Source organism: Ruditapes philippinarum, unplaced genomic scaffold (genome assembly GCF_026571515.1).
Source record: "Ruditapes philippinarum isolate M1 unplaced genomic scaffold, ASM2657151v2 ctg1954_1_1_1_1, whole genome shotgun sequence".
NCBI classification, from domain to species: Eukaryota; Metazoa; Mollusca; class Bivalvia; order Venerida; family Veneridae; genus Ruditapes; species Ruditapes philippinarum.
The window spans coordinates 1,464-19,849 of record NW_026857458.1 but is presented as its reverse complement, the minus strand read 5'-3'; the positions used below and the strand labels follow the sequence as shown (position 1 = coordinate 19,849).

General features: G+C 33.1%; 1 protein-coding gene across 1 annotated transcript in view; it reads right to left on the bottom strand.

The window, feature by feature from the left end:
* Positions 1-17,127, bottom strand: part of LOC132749807 (ATP-dependent translocase ABCB1-like) — a 62,882-nt gene extending 45,755 nt beyond the window's left edge. The window contains exons 1-2 of the mRNA XM_060739709.1: positions 16,978-17,127; positions 14,668-14,770 (exon numbers count right to left, since the gene is read on the bottom strand). Of these exons, the coding sequence (XP_060595692.1) occupies positions 14,668-14,719 (52 nt within the window). The 5' untranslated portion in view covers positions 14,720-14,770; positions 16,978-17,127. The remainder of the gene's footprint in view (positions 1-14,667; positions 14,771-16,977) is intronic.
* Between the last annotated feature and the right edge of the window lie 1,259 nt (positions 17,128-18,386).

Below are 18,386 nucleotides of genomic sequence, written 5' to 3'. Positions count from 1 at the left end.
ACAAATTGAGTCTGGCATATGACACAAATTCAATCTGGCACATGACACATATTCAGTCTGGCATATAACACAAATTTACTCAGACATATGGCACAAATTGAGTCTGGCATATGACACAAATTCAGTCAGGCACATGACAAGAATTCAATCGGTCAAACAATAATCATAACATAATGAATAAAATACTTCACATTTTTCTTAATGCCACATCAAACATAATATTAACTGATGACACAAAATCCTACCTAATTTTCCTGTAGTGTCATCAACAAAGTCATTACTGGCCACTTTTTCATACCTAGTTGATTCCATGGCAACTCTTTCCAATAATTTCCTCCAGAATAAACGTCACTTAGAATATCTTATATTCAGTTACGTAGATGTTATTTATAGCGTCAAAGCAAACCTAGCAGGTGATTATTAGTGCACAATATTTTACATATACATGACTGTATATTAATTACATATATAAAGGATGTACGTAATATATCGTCACCTATGTCCATTAACGGGTTAACCCCTATTAAACTATATCAGTATTAAAATATATAAGGAGTAAACCCGATACTGCGCAAAGGTGATGATTATGTCCCTTAGGAGGAAAACACGTGAAAATTTAACCTTAAATCAAACAGAATATCATCAAAAATTAACACTAAATCAAAATATTCAACAACTACATGTGATTTTGACACAAACAATTAACATCAATTTTGCAGGTAAAATACACGTGTTAAGTTTGCTTTGTACTATAAGGAATTTTTAAGAAGCAAATTTTATTTATAATCACAAATAACATGAGATATCCTCACAAATTTATAGTAACATTGTCCATAAAACCGACTTCCAGTTGTATTTATTCATTAGCCCCGAGGTGACAGTTGTACTTTACTTGTACATTGATCACTACATTGTTTCACATAATTGTAATATTTAACGTCCTGGTGTTTTTTTTTTCAATTAACAGCCATCTTAATTAATCATCACTCAATAAAAATGTTTGGTGTCGTCTTAACCTTTAAAGCTACATGCCTCCAGATGAGTCAAAATAAAAATGTTTGGTGTCGTCTTAACCTTTAAAGCTACATGCCTCCAGATGAGTCAAAATATTTCAATAAAATCAAACTTGAGAAAAATGTACTAAGATGTAAGGAAAAGTAAAAAGTTTCAAGATTCAAGTAATAATATTACATATTATGTGTGATTAATGAATAATTTTTCAGTATTTACTCAAAAGTTAAATTGAAAATTAGATTATTACTGGTACTACAACTTGAGAATAGTGACACCCAAATTATTTTCACTCAAAAAATATTTCTGTTATATCATATATAACATGCCAAGTTTAAAGAAATTCTATTGAACAATTTAAATTCTGCCTTTAAGTCTATAAGAAAACTAGCAAAAACGTCCTTTAGATTATCCAAGTGATACATTTCTATTGTTTTTATAAATATTTGAAACACTTGCGGAAAATGTACATACCACTGTTAACCAATTATCTTTAATGCAAATATACTTTTGTTTAAAGAAATATTTTAAATCCTGACTGAGATACAAATCAAAGATTCCGAACTTTATCTAACATCATGTTCACATTATTAATATCCAGGTACAATTATCAGGTACTGGGGTTTAACAGAATCAAACAATTATCTATTCTCTAGAATATTTCCAAGACTCAGATAAGAACTGTATAATCCCATGTATTGAGCTATTATCACATCTTGGCTGGTCAAATATTTCCTGCACATTTTGCAGATAAGCACTCAGAATTTATCAGGTTCCAGGCAAAATGTCATCATGTTAATTTAATAATTGACATATTGTATAATAGATTTGGAATGCGTTCTGTTGAAAATGCGTCAGAGTTAAATCGTAGACCCCGTACATGCACAATGCGTCAACTGTTACACAGTGCGTCAACTGTTCCACAGTACGTCAACTGTTACACAGTGCGTCAACTGTTACACAGAGCGTCAACTGTTACACAGTGCGTCAACTGTTACACAGTGCGTCAACTGTTACACAGTGTGTCAACTGTTACACAGTGCGTCAACTGTTACACAGTGCGTCAACTGTTACACAGTGCGTCAACTGTTACACAGTGCGTCAACTGTTACACAGTGCGTCAACTGTTACACAATGCGTCATCTGTTACACAGTGCGTCAACTGTTACCACACTGTCTGACTCTAACAAGAACCGGTTGAACCGGGTGATGCTCCCCGAGAAGGTTCTGGACACAGGAAAGTATAAAAAAAATGAACAAAGGGCAATAACTCCAAAATTAGACCAGGCTTTGTTTAGGTTCTTTAAGCGTTGCAGTTCTATCCAATTATATCTAGCTACCTACAAAGTTTCATGTTGATATCTCTAATAGTTTTAAAGTAATGTCCAGGACAAAAGTCAAAAAGTAAAAATAAACAAAGGGCAATTACTTCAAAATAAGGCAAGGCAGAGTAATGATTTTTAAGCACTGCACTTCCACCCAATGAGACCTATCTATCTACAAAGTTTCATGTTGATATCTCTTATAATTTTAGAGTAATGTCCCAGACAAAGTTCAAAGTGTCAAAATGAACAAAGGGCAATAACTCCAAAAGTACGCAAGACAGTGTTACAGTTCTTGTGCACTGCAAACTTACTCAATGAGATCTATCTACCTACAAAGTTTCATGTTGATATCTCTTATACATTAAGAGTTATGTCCCGGACAAAGTTAAAAGTGTAAAAATAAACAAAGGGGCATAATTAAAAAATTAGGCAAGGTAGAGTTACGGTTCTTGTGCATTGCACTTCTACTCAATAAGATCTATCTACCTACAAAGTTTCATGTTGATACCTCTTATACTTTTAGAGTTATGTCCAGGACAAATTTCAAAGTGTAAAATAAACAAAGGGGGATAATTCAAAAATTAGGCAAGGCAGTTACGGTTCTTGTGCACTGCACACCTACTCAATGAGATCTATCTACCTACAAAGTTTCATGTTGATACCTCTTATACTTTTAGAGTTATGTCCCGGACAAAGTTCAAAGTGTAAAATAAACAAAGGGGGATAATTAATAAAATAAGGCAAGGCAGAGTTACGGTTCTTGTGCACTGCACTTCTACTCAATGAGATCTATCTAACTACAATGTTTCATGTTGATACCTCTTATACTTTTAGAGTTATGTCCCGGACAAAGTTAAAAGTGTAAAATAAACAAAGGGGGATAATTCAAAAATTAGGCAAGGCAGAGTTACGGTTCTTGTGCACTGCACACCTACTCAATGAGATCTATCTACCTACAAAATTTCATGTTGATACCTCTTATACTTTTAGAGTTATGTCCCGGACAAAGTTCAAAGTGTAAAATAAACAAAGGGGGATAATTCAAAAATTAGGCAAGGTAGAGTTACGGTTCTTGTGCACTGCACTTCTACTTAATGAGATCTATCTACCTACAAAGTTTCATGTTGATACCTCTTATACTTTTAGAGTTATGTCCCGGACAAATTTCAAAGTGTAAAATAAACAAAGGGGGGTAATTCAAAAATTAGGCAAGGCAGAGTTACGGTTCTTGTGCACTGCACTTCTACTCAATGAGATCTATCTACCTACAAAGTTTCATGTTGATACCTCTTATACTTTTAGAGTTATGTCCCGGACAAAGTTCAAAGTGTAAAAATAAACAAAGGGGAATAATTCAAAAATTAGGCAAGGCAGAGTTACGGTTCTTGTGCACTGCACTTCTACTCAATGAGATCTATCTACCTACAAAGTTTCATGTTGATACCTCTTGTTGTTACAAAGTTATGTCCCGGACAAGAAAAGGGGACGGACGGACGGACGGAAAGACGGACGGACGGACGGATGGACGGACGGACGGACAAGGCGGCGACTATATGCTCCCCCGAAATTTTTTCGGGGAGCATAAAAATAGACCATGCTCGTTGATGGGCTACATTTTTACTGGGGTTTACTAATTGTGGCGTCAGGGAAAGGGATAACGAAAGAAAAGTCGAATTCGGATGCTTGTACAATTTGGTTACTTTTTTCTGGGTGTTAACATATTGTGACAACAAGGATCGTTTTTTTCTTTTTTCCTATGATACAAAAGAGAACGAACATCAAAACATGTGACACTAAGACCACGCCCCATCGTACAAATCAGATACGCGTCCTGTTTCGATGCTTTTTCTATTACTTATATTTCATCATTGCTTCATTAAAGCATTCCCTCTTTGTTATATACTCAAAGGTCACATATTTACATACCTGTGCCCTCTGAAACACATACATCAGGTTCAAAATGCTTATATCAAAAGGTAAAAAGCCATAATCTATAATGAAACATTTTTGTAAAATTAAAAAAAAACAACAGAAAAATCATAATGCGGTCTCCATATTAATCTTATGACTGATGCTTGAAAGAGTTGTAATATAGAATATTATACAACAGCCACAACAATACTATAAATACAAGTGATAAAATAAAACAATGCAGTTACCTTTAAAACGCAAACATTTGTAGCGTTGCCATTAATGCCATTCTGAAGCTAAGTTATGTTTTTTCCTATATCAAGAATTGAAGAATTTGTTCTACAAAGCGCCTGAATAATATTTCAATAACTATTCATGTACATGCATTGGTTAACCATTTAAGACTACAGAATATCTGAGAATTCTCTGTAAAGCAAGATCCAATGTAAAAGAAATTTACATTATTTGAAGAGCTAACAGTCTTATGTGGCTTATTTTCATCAGCTTCGCATCATATTACCAAGAAATTCTTCTCCAAGATTCTAAAATCTTTGAACATAAATGATACTATAAATAGCTCAAATGATGATTCAATATCTGCAATATACTTCTAATCATTTAAGCCAATCAGAGTGCTGCTTATAAAAGGTGCATCACAATCATGTTACAAACAGCTAACTCTTAGTTTTAAAGCAGCCTTCAGCTTTTCTAAAGGTTAAATATGTTATTTTTAAATAAATTGTTTCATAATTGTCAAATGAAAAGAATTAAGGTGGAAAATGAAATATGCCATCAATAAAATACATAAACATATTATAAGAAGACCCCTCGATCATTACCTATAATCTACTGGCCAAGTCTCTCTATATTTACAATAGTAAAGCGGAGGATTTGTTTCCCCGACACTGGCATGATTTATTTCCTGAAACAGGCGCCCTATAAATTGCTCTTGGGATGCAGTTTTGGAAAACAGTGATATGATACACTTTTAGATAAGATAAAATTACTGAAATACATATGTATCAAGTTTGAAACAACACGGAATTGTTTTCCAACAAAAAATAAAAGCTGAATTAATGCTTTGGCTTTGACAGACTCAACATATAAATGACTCTTTTGGTGATCAACCTTGACCTCTTCAGATTAAAGACCTGGGAAACCACTGCTCTTTCACTATACTAACTGAATATTACTGGTCTTTCCCAATTGAGACCATAAAAACCAAGGTCCAATGAACAAGAAATTAACAAAAAATTTGATATAAAATGTTAAAATTTTATCTTCGACAGTTTCAAAATAAAACCAAAACAACAAAAACTGTCAAAAAGACAGCATGCTTTAGAAAAGTGACATAACTCTGTAAAAGAAATAATTCAGTCAGAGTTATGGATAACCACAGAGAACATTTCAACCCATTTCCTTCACTAGTTTTGGAGATGCCAACTTGCTTGCATGAAAAAACATACCCAATAGCCAAGTGTGAAGGCCACAGCATGGCTGACACAGACGATAATGTGAGTACAGTATAACAGTTCTACGCCCTAAGATAATTCTCCCGAACTGCCGAGGTTTAAACAAATTGGGTTATAATTATAGTCAGTAAAAAAAACCAAACAGATTTCTATCACCATTCTTTGTAAGCTATGATAGAATTAATTCGTAATAATACTTAAATGACAAACATTATGTCATATTGCATGACCATATTTGGCAATATCGCCTTTCTCACCTGTATAATATAGCGGAAAAATGTTTTTATACTTCTAAAAATACCTTTACCATATATGGTTAAAACAAAAATCACATAATAAAATAATTGTGAAACAGACTATAGAATTTGCACTCTTCAAACAGCTACTTGTTAATCTGACCTTAAGATCAGTTTTTGGGTCAATAGTCAACAGAGCCATAAAATGAAATAAAGTATAGGAATTTTTGTATAATAATAACATTTTATAATTTATTTTGTTTCTAAAAACAGATACTGTATAGGTGCAGCCGATGAACAATTTTATTTTTTAAATGCAATAAACATGCAATGATAACAAAATAACATAAATGTCTTACGATTCAATAAAAAAAAAACTGCAATCGTATTGGACAAAAAATAAGTTTAATTCAAATACTATAAAATAGATTTAAAATTTTAAAGGGACTTCACTGAGTTTTTTAGGCATGGGGAAGATGGACATATTTTTTCAAGATTTGTGTATCATTTTAAGTGAGCCAGTTCATCTATGCAAAAATCTAAAATGCTATTGTTTTTTAGGCTTTTGGACCTCAGTGGAGTTCCTTTAAAGTTAACATTATTAACATCAATAAATGCAAGTTTAAAGCCAATACAAGAGAATCTAGGTGATAAAAACTGTAAATTTAGAAATGAGCAATCTTTATGACTACATTAACGGTGGAGATAAAAATTGTGGGAAAGTCTCGACTTTCTTGAGGCAAATACCACAGTTGTGACAGTTTCAAAACATTTTGCTACTTGTCCAAAATAGGGAATATACCACCAACTCAAAAGTCCGAAACTGCTATGTTCAATTGTGACAATGAACAAATTATACCTGGTAAATATCTACTATTACTATTTATGGAATTTTTCAAAACCAGAACATAAATGACAAATCGGACGATTTTCGATCTAAATTTTTTGGCACTATGCCAGTATTTCTATTATTAGTAACTTAAAAGACATCTACTTTTATATACTTTAGGTATACTATAATCCTGATGAAGGTTTGACAGAACTGGAAACCGGTACACAATATAAATAACCTCAACCAGCTCATGTGTCAATATGTTTAATTTCTCCATTTTCCCTTTTATTTTGAAAAATAGACATATCTGCATGTTAAAACACCCGTTACGAAGCAGATGTGCTATAATCCATATATAGCATGGAGCTTTTGCAAAATGAATATAATAAATAAGGTATCATAAAATTTGATATAATATGCAGATGCATGCACTTGAATGTAAAAAAATGTAAAACAAAATTTGATATATTCAGGCAATTACACACTCCGATAGAAATGTTTCATTTTTGTTTTTGTTTGTCTTTATTCAATGTATTTTCTATAGTACTTAAGGTAGAAGAAAACAAGTTTGAAAAGTTTAATAATAATATTGTTTTCATTAAATGAGTAAATTCAGAATGCATTTATTTGCTTAAAATTTGCCAACAGTACAATAGAGCCAGGCCAGCCTGTATTTCTGTTAATTCTGTATTTTGTTGGTTAATCCACTTTAAATCTTCAATAATAAAAGAAAATTCAGAACGCCGAGGTGAGCGCATTAAGATTACAAACATCACCGCAGCATCGCCAATATCCTCCAATTGAGAATGCGTGTGCGATTCCAATATACCAGGCAGAGTTAGTTATTTTTTATGTCAATTTTAACAACTTTTTGCTCAATTATCTCAGCAGTCATAATCCACCTAATAACCTGCTTTTCTCTATTATTATATTATATAACCTCTACTGATTAACAACTTCTCCACAAGTGACCCACTACTCAATTCTCATCCCACACGATTTCTTAATCAGTGGTCAAAAAACAAACGACCATTAGACTCAATGTCCGAGATCAAATGTGACAAAGAAATACCGCCTTGCTCAAGGATCGGACCAACAACCCCTGGAATCTGATGCTGATCACTGTTGTCAGCTAAGCGGGCGGTAGGGCTGTCATTGATGGAAAATTTTGTATGGATATATCGAGAGACAAATATCGACAATATATCAATACATCGACTTTGACAGTAGATACAATGAAAAACATTTAAACATGTGTTATAATGAATTAAGCTCATGGTCTTATAATATGCATGCTTGTATTATACATTAATAATATATACTACAAACCAACAGAAAGTTTATTTTTTTCTGTTATTTTTGTCACTAACATTTGAAAACAGAGTTTAAAAAGCAAGTTAGCCAAGAAAACTGGGAAAAAAGTGACTTCTCTTATTAGGCAAAATAGAAAAGTATTTTCACTAACAGAAATAAATAAATTTTAGCTTGTATCGATATTTGAAAATGTGTATCGATATTGTATCGGATGATAAATATCGATGTATATCGATAATGCAATATTCAATGACAGCCCTAGCAGGTGGACAACAAATTGTATGGCTTTACAATAAATTAACTTTATAACAGAACTTATAATTGCTCAAAGTAATCAAAACATTTATAACTTGAAACTAAATAAAAAAACAGAAACAAACTGCAAATAAAAATAACTTCATAAAATCATATTACCAGAAAAGGAATGCCCTTCTTCCATCCTATTTTTTCCAAAACTGGCCTTCTTCGGGAATAAAATGAAAGATTACTGTGTAACTTAATACTAAACATGATTTATATACTACAGAAGACTATCTTTTAATGTTTATATATATTATGTAAAAAAAAAATCTTGCATTTTACGTGAAATCTGAACCATACAAAACTTCCATTTAAATAGAGAAAAACTATAAATTTCAGCAGTTAAAATATCTCTCAAATATACCCGATATATATACAAAACGGAAATACAAATTTATATCATTTTCTCAACTTGAGACTTTTTCATTACTTTTGGGTGAACATAATTCTCAGATTGTGTACTGTTCACTTATAAGATTAAAAACAAGTGATTAGAAAACACCAAAAAATGTCAATGCGAATTAACATTTATGTAAAAATAACAAAAAACAAAGGGCCATAACTCTGCCAAAAGTGATCAAATTACAAAATCCAAAAAAATTTATGTTGAAAACAGGGCGTTCAGATGGGGGATATATTGTTATGTACATTACTATCATTCTTTTATACAGGTTTGATTGAAATCTATTGAGAAATGAAGAATTTGCTTAAACAAGGGAAGTAATTATTAGTAACATCCAGTAGATGTACATTTGTCAACATGTGTATATATTTTTCCCTGCATTATATCTTTTATAAAACTTCACATTTGTAACATGGCTTTTCATTGGATAATCATGATGTTTATATAAACTTTATATATTGGCTGCCGTCAATTTATGAGGTCAATTATTTTCTTCCGCTAATAAAGGAAGTTTGCTGTATATAATATAAATTCAAAATAAAGATTCCTAACAGGGAAAGTATATGACCCTTAATTCAAACAGTTATTGGCAGTATAACAAATACATGTATAAACAAACAATTCTTTATATGTAGGGTCATATAAGCTGTCAAAAATTTTATATTTTTTTTTTTCACCCGGAATATAACAAATTTAAATTGTTACTGGGATACAATATAAAGCAATTTGATTTTAAGGCTTCAAAAGTTTTTTAAAGGCCCATTAAGCCTTGAAATGCTATCATTTTTTTGTCTATTTATTTAATTTTGTTATCATATTACAGTTCCAAAAAATTACTCATTTGCCATATAGATGAAATATCTTTCGATGCTTTTGCTTTTTGGCAACTGGTTTAATTATAGTGAGTTAGTATTTTGTATGGATGTCAAAATACTATTTGTTTACACTAAGCTTAATGTACATTTACAACACATTAATGTTCAGTCAATGCTAATTTCTGCAGTTGTTTAACATCTAAGATGCTCTAAAGTCATTATCAAAATATTATCATACAAGTATCTGACCTTTCTAAAGAATTGAGAGAAAAAAATATATTGATTTCTGAGGCAAAATGTGCCTTTAAGAAATAAATCTCAACAAATTCATACATATAATCTATATCCCTGTATTTCACATTTGTTCAATTAAAAGGAATTTAAATATTTGCCTGGTAAATAAACTTTCTCACATCACAAGAGTTTTGAACTTTGAACAAGCCGGATATTTCATAACATATTTTGAGGTTTTTTTAGTTTTTATTTGTACTAGTAGGGAGAATTCGGTGAAACATTTTAGTTTACTTTAAATACTTGGTTTGACTTAAAATAACATACGAAACAAATTGCATTTATATAAATGAACTGTCAATGTTTTATTGACATTTTTAAACTACATGCCTCCAGATGAGCCAATTTGAATTTCAAGAAAATCAACCTTTAGAAAAAAAATTTAAGAGAATTTTAAGAAAAATTCAATATATTCAAAATTCAAGAATTAATTTACATGTTTCATGAAATTAATGACTGATTTTGCAGTATTTATCACTATCTTCTAATGCAGTTAAGGCTATTTTTGCATATTTATTCTGGCCTTTATTCAATTTTGGTAATTTACGTGGATTTTAAGTGCTGTTTCACAATTTGCAATGTTTAAATTACTTTCTTTATTTACATTACGATATTTTACTTTTAAATACATTTTGAAAAATTATTCACGAAAATAAGAATGAATCTGGAGTTATGCGCTTTAAAACTTTTTGTCTTCTGAACATGAACATGTTAAGATTAGACAAGTTTTCCACAAAATATTCAGGTGACATTTTAAGGTATGTGTGTAAATAGGTATTACTACTTCTTGTCGACTGAACCTGTATTTAAAGGCCATAAACTTTTAAACAGAGCGAAAGTTTGTATTTCATTATTGATTTAGTTATGATATATTTTTATGACCGATTATGGTATATCAAATTTTTCCTTGCTTAAGTTGTGTAACAAGACCTAGATGTCTCATGTGAAGAATATTTTAGACTGTCCTCCGAAAAAAATGTTGAGATTACAAAGTTAAAAAAATTCAAATTTAGTAAAGAAATGATGAAATTGAGACTCATTGACCAGATTTTATACAATATACTTAGTAACAAGTCCTGTCACTAAAGGTAGGTACCATTCATAACTTTTTTTTTAAATTGGCACCATCTTATACATGTATATAATACCTACACACAAGTAGATACTACTAGTCGGAAGTTAATTGGTTTATAATTGGCCATGAGCATTTGGGCAATTTTACAACTTTTCCTTAAAAAGTCAAAATTTAGCACATCATAATATACACAGTATAGTATTACTATATTTTAAACACTCCTTCACAAACAGTGTTTACCGCAACTGGTGAAATATAAATATAACACTTCATATACCTTAATATTTTACATTTTTAAATTTTTTTGGGGGTATATCTTACATCAATGGATTATTGTAACCTAACCAATTCAAGCTGTGGTGTATTTTTTTTTATCAATTAAGGCCCATTCATCATTTTGGAAATATTTCGTTAAGCCATGTATGGGGGTATCAGAAGTTTATGAAATTTAAATTATATGTTGTCAGTAAACTAGGTCAGTTTTATTGGAGCATAACAACATTATTTAAGGTGTTTTGCCAAAGTTTCCTTTCATATATCAAGTGACTTAAATCTTGATATAAACACACATTCACTATTGCCAGCTGAATGATTTTGTAAACCACTTAGCATTTATAGCAATATCACTATCATAACCAGTGCAGTTGTACTTAATCATTGAATGAAAACTCATGAGTATTAACCTTTTACCCCATGAGCATATTGCGAAAAATGGCCGTTTTCATTGAAAAGCCTCCTGTAACAAGTTCAAACTGCTATGAAACTATGAAAAATGCTTCAATACTAATGAAACTTGGCACAAATGTTGACTACACCATAGCCTCTGTAACAGCATGCTCAATGGTAAATTTCCTGTTACCATGGCAACGGGGGGACGTCTCAAAATTGCCAAAAATCACTATTTTGCATTGTTTTTTTCCATCAAAACTGATTTCAAAGTGCTGCAACTTCTCAATGAATTGAGATAGAGTAAAAGGCTTTTCAGCGTCGGTTACTAGTTACCCTAAGATCGACCTGAGGCCATTTTTAGCCTGTCACATGTCCAAAATTTTCTTGGCGATGAGGGGGACTCCGCCCCCCTTCAAACCCCCCAAACAGAAGGGGGCACATCCCCCTTCTGGCAACCCCCTGATGTAATATTTGGATGGGGGACGGCGCCGAAAAAGTGGTCACTTTTTTTAACAACATTTCTCAAACGAAAAACAGTGTTTGGGGTCTAAATAGGGCATTTTTTCACTGTTTGAGGCCTCAAAAAAGGGGGGGGGCAAAAAGCCGTTGAAACACGCTTATATAAGGGAAAAGGTTAAAGGCCCATTATGTCTCAGAAATGCTATCATTTTTATTGCTCAAAAACTGTTTACTTTTGGTATCTTGTTAAAGTCTTTAGTTCAGAGTGTAATTTATGATAATCATAGTGAAATAGTATAATGTATGGAAGTCAAAATACTACTTTGTTTACATTTTGCTACCTTTACGTCACACATAACATTGTTCAGCGCTACTTTTTTCAGTTGTAAAACATCCAACATGCACTTAATTCATTATTTAAACATTATTACACCCATGTTTGACATTTCTAAAGAATTAAAAAATATGGATGACTGATGGATGTGCCTTTAAGGAATTTGAATTAATGCTTAAATTTTGACATTCACAATGTTTAAGGCTTAAAATACTAGAGCTACCGGTATATTCTTAAATATTTTTCACTAGCTCTACTATCAATTTATCTAAAAGAGATAAAAAATAAACCAAAAAAAAATGTTTATGTATTGATAACCCGTAATAAAAAAGAAGTGGGATTATCTCTATCTAGCTCTTTTGACTGTCATGTTATGAACAAGCTCTTCGGGCCTTCCCTCAATACTTCAGTAGTTGTATCAGTAATATCTTATCCCTGCACCATTCATTATCAGTCCATGTGTTTGTTATCTTGTGTCTTGTTTCAACAAGTTTATCACACTTTAAATAGTAGTAGTTTTACTATAACCTACTTAAAGACAAGTTAACACTTCGGAATGCTAGAGTCAAGACCATGTCAATGGCAAGTGATATAATGCAATCATTATGACAAGCCTTGAGTCAGACATGTCTGCACATCTAGTTTAAATCTCATTAAACTGTTGGCTGACTGCCTCACTGCGGCTTTTCATTTTTTTAGAGTTTCTGGTTTTGGTTTTAAGTTACATCATCATGATCATCTCCACACAATATTTGTATAAGAAGGTCATATGGCGACTTTCAAGCTAAAAGATTTTAGGTGCCACTCCATGCATTATGTCAAGTACACGGACAGGTGCCCAAGTGGAACCAATGACCTTCTCTAAGCTAGCTGGATGACTCTTCAATATTTCAAAGATTTGTAAATTACAATTAACATTACAATTCATATAAAATGATCTTATTTTAAATTGAATGACGAAACTAAGAGATAAAAAAGAATCATGTTGACATACATGTAGGGCTACTTGACACAACAAAAGGAAGGTTTTTTTGTCTTTGTTGAACAGTTTTTTACATTTTATCTATTAAATCGTGTCACTGTAAAGAAAATATGATTCAAAGGTCAGTTAGCAGACATGTATATCAAATATGTAATAACAAATACGGGGTTTTCTTTTTTTGATATCTATGGCAACAGAGGTGCCAACCAAAACAGCCGATCTTGCCAAGGGTCAAGGAGGATATTTTAACCTACAGGCTGAAAATACAACCGATTTTAACAACATTTCATCAGATGATTGGATCGCTAATTTGTTCATAATGAAAACTCTGAATCACTTAATATATGTCACGGTTCAGAACTGTTCACTATTTAGACAGGAAAATGTGTAAGCGGCAGGATAGCTCATATGTTAGAGGTATTCTGAGGGTCACAGGTTCGAGTCCCGGTCAGGTTGCAATCGCGATATTCTGAGGGTCACGGGTTCCAGTCCCGGTCAGGTTGCATATTTTCCTCACCCTATGACATATATAACAAAGGTAAAATATGCACATTTAATAAGCATGATATACATGTTTATAGATACAATCTCTAAGAGTGTTTGCATTTCATTCCAGGAACCTCGAGTTCAAGCCCGTCACTGGGGTCACTATTATGTTATGATCAGTTCTATTGAAAATGATTCACCTTTTTTCTGTGACAACTGAGCTATAAATAAATATGATAAAGCTACCAAAATCTAAAATTTCATCATGGTTATTTTACCTTAAATATTTTTTATTGTTATATTAACTTAAAGGTAATGATTAACAATTGCTAAATAATCAACAAACCACTGTCTTGGGATAGTCTTGTGGTGTCTTGGGGTATTCTTGGGGTGTCTTAGGGTGTCTTGGGATAGTCTTGGGGTGTCTTAGGGTGTCTTGGGATAGTCTTGGGGTTTCTTGGGGTAGTCTTAGGGTGTCTTGGGGTAGTCTTGGGGTGTCCACTCTTGGGGTAAATAGACCGACCCGTGTCAGACTACTTTGATAATTTACATTGATATACTGCTGATCAGCTAGTTTATAATACATGTATATACATATGATATTGCACATTTGCTCAATAACATGTCTAGCCAGGTTCAATGTTAGTGATTTTAGGAGAATAAATTTACATCTTGTAGAGTATACAGGTGTGTTTGTGTTCACACAGTTATATTTCTATTTTATGAAGTCTTCCCAGCAAAAAAACACATACCATTTGATTCACCCCCAGCAGAAGTAGGTCTATATCCTTTGAGTTCTGCCATTTCAGTCTTTTTTTCTCCTTCAACAACCAAATGACACTTGGCCAACTACTTCTGCAGACAAAAAAAATACATGTATTAACAATTTTCCTCTTCTGACAGATTTTTTCTCACCATTTTTAGAAGATGACCAGACTACCAGACATCGTTTATAATCTTTTGTTTGGGTGATTTTAAATTAAATTGGGAAATCTCACACTTATTACATCTATAGTTATTATTATCAAATAAAAGAGAGAAACTAAATTTAATGTTGTTATGAAATCCTTTGATTTTTTCATGTAAGTTATTTTATAAGTTATTTTATTTAGGACATATAAAAAAATTATTTTTTGCAGTTTTTCATGTGCTTAGGGGTCTATTCTAGTCCAACTTATTAGGTTTGTCAAAGAGACATTGAGATATATTTGAACAGGCAATGTCATTTTGACAGTAGGAAAAAAAACAGTAAAATGAGACAGAGTCAAATCATTCACACCTACCAGTAATTAATTAGGGCAATTTGGAATAGGGTGGTATCTGAAATTCTACTAAAGATTCCCAAATAATGAAACGAAAATAGTTCAGAACAGTATTTAAAATGGATTCCATCACCGTTTTGTTTACATAGTTCTAGATTTTTTTTCAATTTAACTACATTTTTGAAGAAATAAACACACATATAGAAAAGAAATATTTAGTACAGTACACACGGTGCATATCCATATCGGTACCCTCTTTGCGAAATCTGCTGAAACGGTACCCTCTCTGAACATGCACAGGTCATTCTCTGCTAAAAACAAACCAGCGATGGATACCAATCCAGTAAAATTTCATTGTTATAAGGAAAGGAGGTATGTCACGTAGAAAGGATGTATACCACGGAACACTAGGATGTTTTATTTATGTGCTGATTTGTCATGTGCCCGATTTTCATGTACTGCAACTTCACAATAAGCTACAAAAAATCGACATGTCTTGCTTCGCCCATCACCTCGACATATTTTTCGGACTGAAATGAACCTATGGCTTGATTATATATGCATCATACATATTTAATATGTTCATATACATATCATCTTCGGACAAATGGCAGTACATTGTCAAAAATAAATATAAAATTCATAAAAACACCCTACTTTCGGTTTTGCAGCGGCACGGGCTACCTCTCTTCATTTGAATTTTTATATCACAGGTACCCTCTCATTTTTTAACACATGGGTAACCTCAAAGCACGACATATACTTTTTTTTGCGTTATTCGTTAAGTGTGTATGTAATACTTTTTACTTTTATGTAAATATTACATACTTAACGATTAACGCAAATAAAAGCATATGTCGTGCTTTGAGGTTACCCATGTGTTAAAAAATGAGAGGTAACCTGTGATATAAAAATTCAAATGAAGAGAGGTAGCCCGTGCCGCTGCAAAACCGAAAGTAGGGTGTTTTTATGAATTTTACATTTATTTTTGACAATATACTGCCATTTGTCCGAAGATGATATGTATATGAACATATTAAATATGTATGATGCATATATAATCAAGCCACGGGTTCATTTCAGTCCGAAAAATATGTCGAGGTGATGGGCGAAGCAAGACATGTCGATTTTTTGTAGCTTATTGTTAAGTTGCAGTACATGAAAATTGGGCACATGACAAATCAGCACATAAATAAAACATCCTAGTGTTCCGTGGTATACATCTTTTCTACGTGACATACCTCCTTTCCTTATTACAATGAAATGTTACTGGATTGGTATCCATCGCTGGTTTGTTTTTAGCAGAGAATGACCTGTGCATGTTCAGAGAGGGTACCGTTTCAGCAGATTTCGCAAAGAGGGTACCGATATGGATATGCACCGTGGTACACTGTGTTTCACTTTCAGTTAACTTCTTTGTGTCAAGCATTTAGAACTATCTGTATCACTATATACTAGGGGAGAAGATGTGCAAGCAGCTAGACAGCTCAGTAAGTATAGCAGCAGAATGGTATTCCATGGGTCCTAGGTTCGAGTCATAGTCAGGCAGCACTTTTAGTCACCCTGTGACATTTGCATGGCACCACAACATGGGACCATGTTCCTTCACAAGAAAAAAATCTTATATTAAGATATGCATGACAAGTAGTGACCACACTTGTCCAGTACATAAATAAGCAAAAGAGAGCAAAGAGAAGAGAAAATATGTAAAGTTTAATTAAAACAATATTATAAAATCGGGTACGAAATTAATTGGATACGAATCAGTCAATTTCAACAGCGTTAAATTATTCTACTTACTTTTAAATTTTATCTCTTTTGTCTGCTATCCAAACTGTCTTTGTTCTAATCAGGAATTTTCTTCATTTCCAAATATTTTATTAGAGTTCACGTTTATATAAAAAAAGAACTGCCAACTTCAGTTATATGTGCATTTAATGGCGGGATGATCTATAAATACTTTTAAGTGATCTACCCGGATTCTTCATGCGCCGTTGATCGAAGCAGGGCACCAATGAAACTGCCTTAAATAAATCTATAGTCTGTTTCATGTACTAAAAATTGACCGAAAAAAAGGGTTTTAAACGCAAAATTAAATTTATATTTAACATATCATTCTTTTCAAAAATCAAAATTATGCACAAATATGGTTATGATGTTGAGTACAACATATTTTTCTATTCGGAAACAATATAATTTCACAGCGCGCACGTTGCGGTCATGTGCTCTTTTTTGACATCAACACATTTTTTTTTTCACGATGTGCTCATTTGTGACCCAACTGAACGTGCACTTACAAGACATCATTGTAAGCGGGCGATTTAAAAAATCCATTTCAAATGCATCTGCAGCATTGGTTTTTCATTGGCAAAATCTTTATTTATCGTCCCTTTATTTCTGTTTATTATGATATGCGTTTCGAGCAATCATATTAATTATAATACTATAATACTAATCGCATCTTCTCGGCTCTTTCATAATGCACCGAAATTGACAACAGATGGGCATACGAATATGAATTTTTTTTATGTGAAAGGTCCCCACAGCTCTTTCCAAACAGCCAAAAATTGTCAAAGGTCCTTCCTACAAAGGGGGCCGCTATCTACCATTCTCACCGCACACGATTAAATTCCTACACGAACGTCACGGTCGCATCCGATTACACACTCAAGCTGAAGTCACCTAAAGATTCAATTTTGTTACAAAGTAGTTTACCAGAAGGACACGCGAGGTCACAGGATAGGTACCATGCAGACGTCGTATTTTGAGTACGATGCCTTCGTACGTTGTTACGAAGCCGTCAAATGACCTTCACCTCCGGGTGGTATACAACCCACGGCCAACCGCGGCACACTTAAGGGGCCTCCGTGGCCGAGTGGTTAAAGTCGTTGACTTGAGATCACAGGTCCCTCACCACTGTAGGTTCGATCCTCACTCGGGTCGAAATCTTTCATGTGAGGAAGCCATCCAGCTGGCTTACGGAAGGTCGGTGGTTCTACCCAGGTGCCCGCTCGTGCCTGAAATAATGCCCGGAGGGGCACCTGGGGTCTTCCTCCACCAATAAAGCTGGAAAAAAATCGACGAAAAATCTCGGCGGGACGCTCTAGGATGGCCCGACTTGAGTGTACGGTCGCCCATATGGGCTCTCCGGCGGCGACCTTAAATAAACGCAATTAAAAAAAAAAAAAAAAAGGCACACTTCAGTTGCA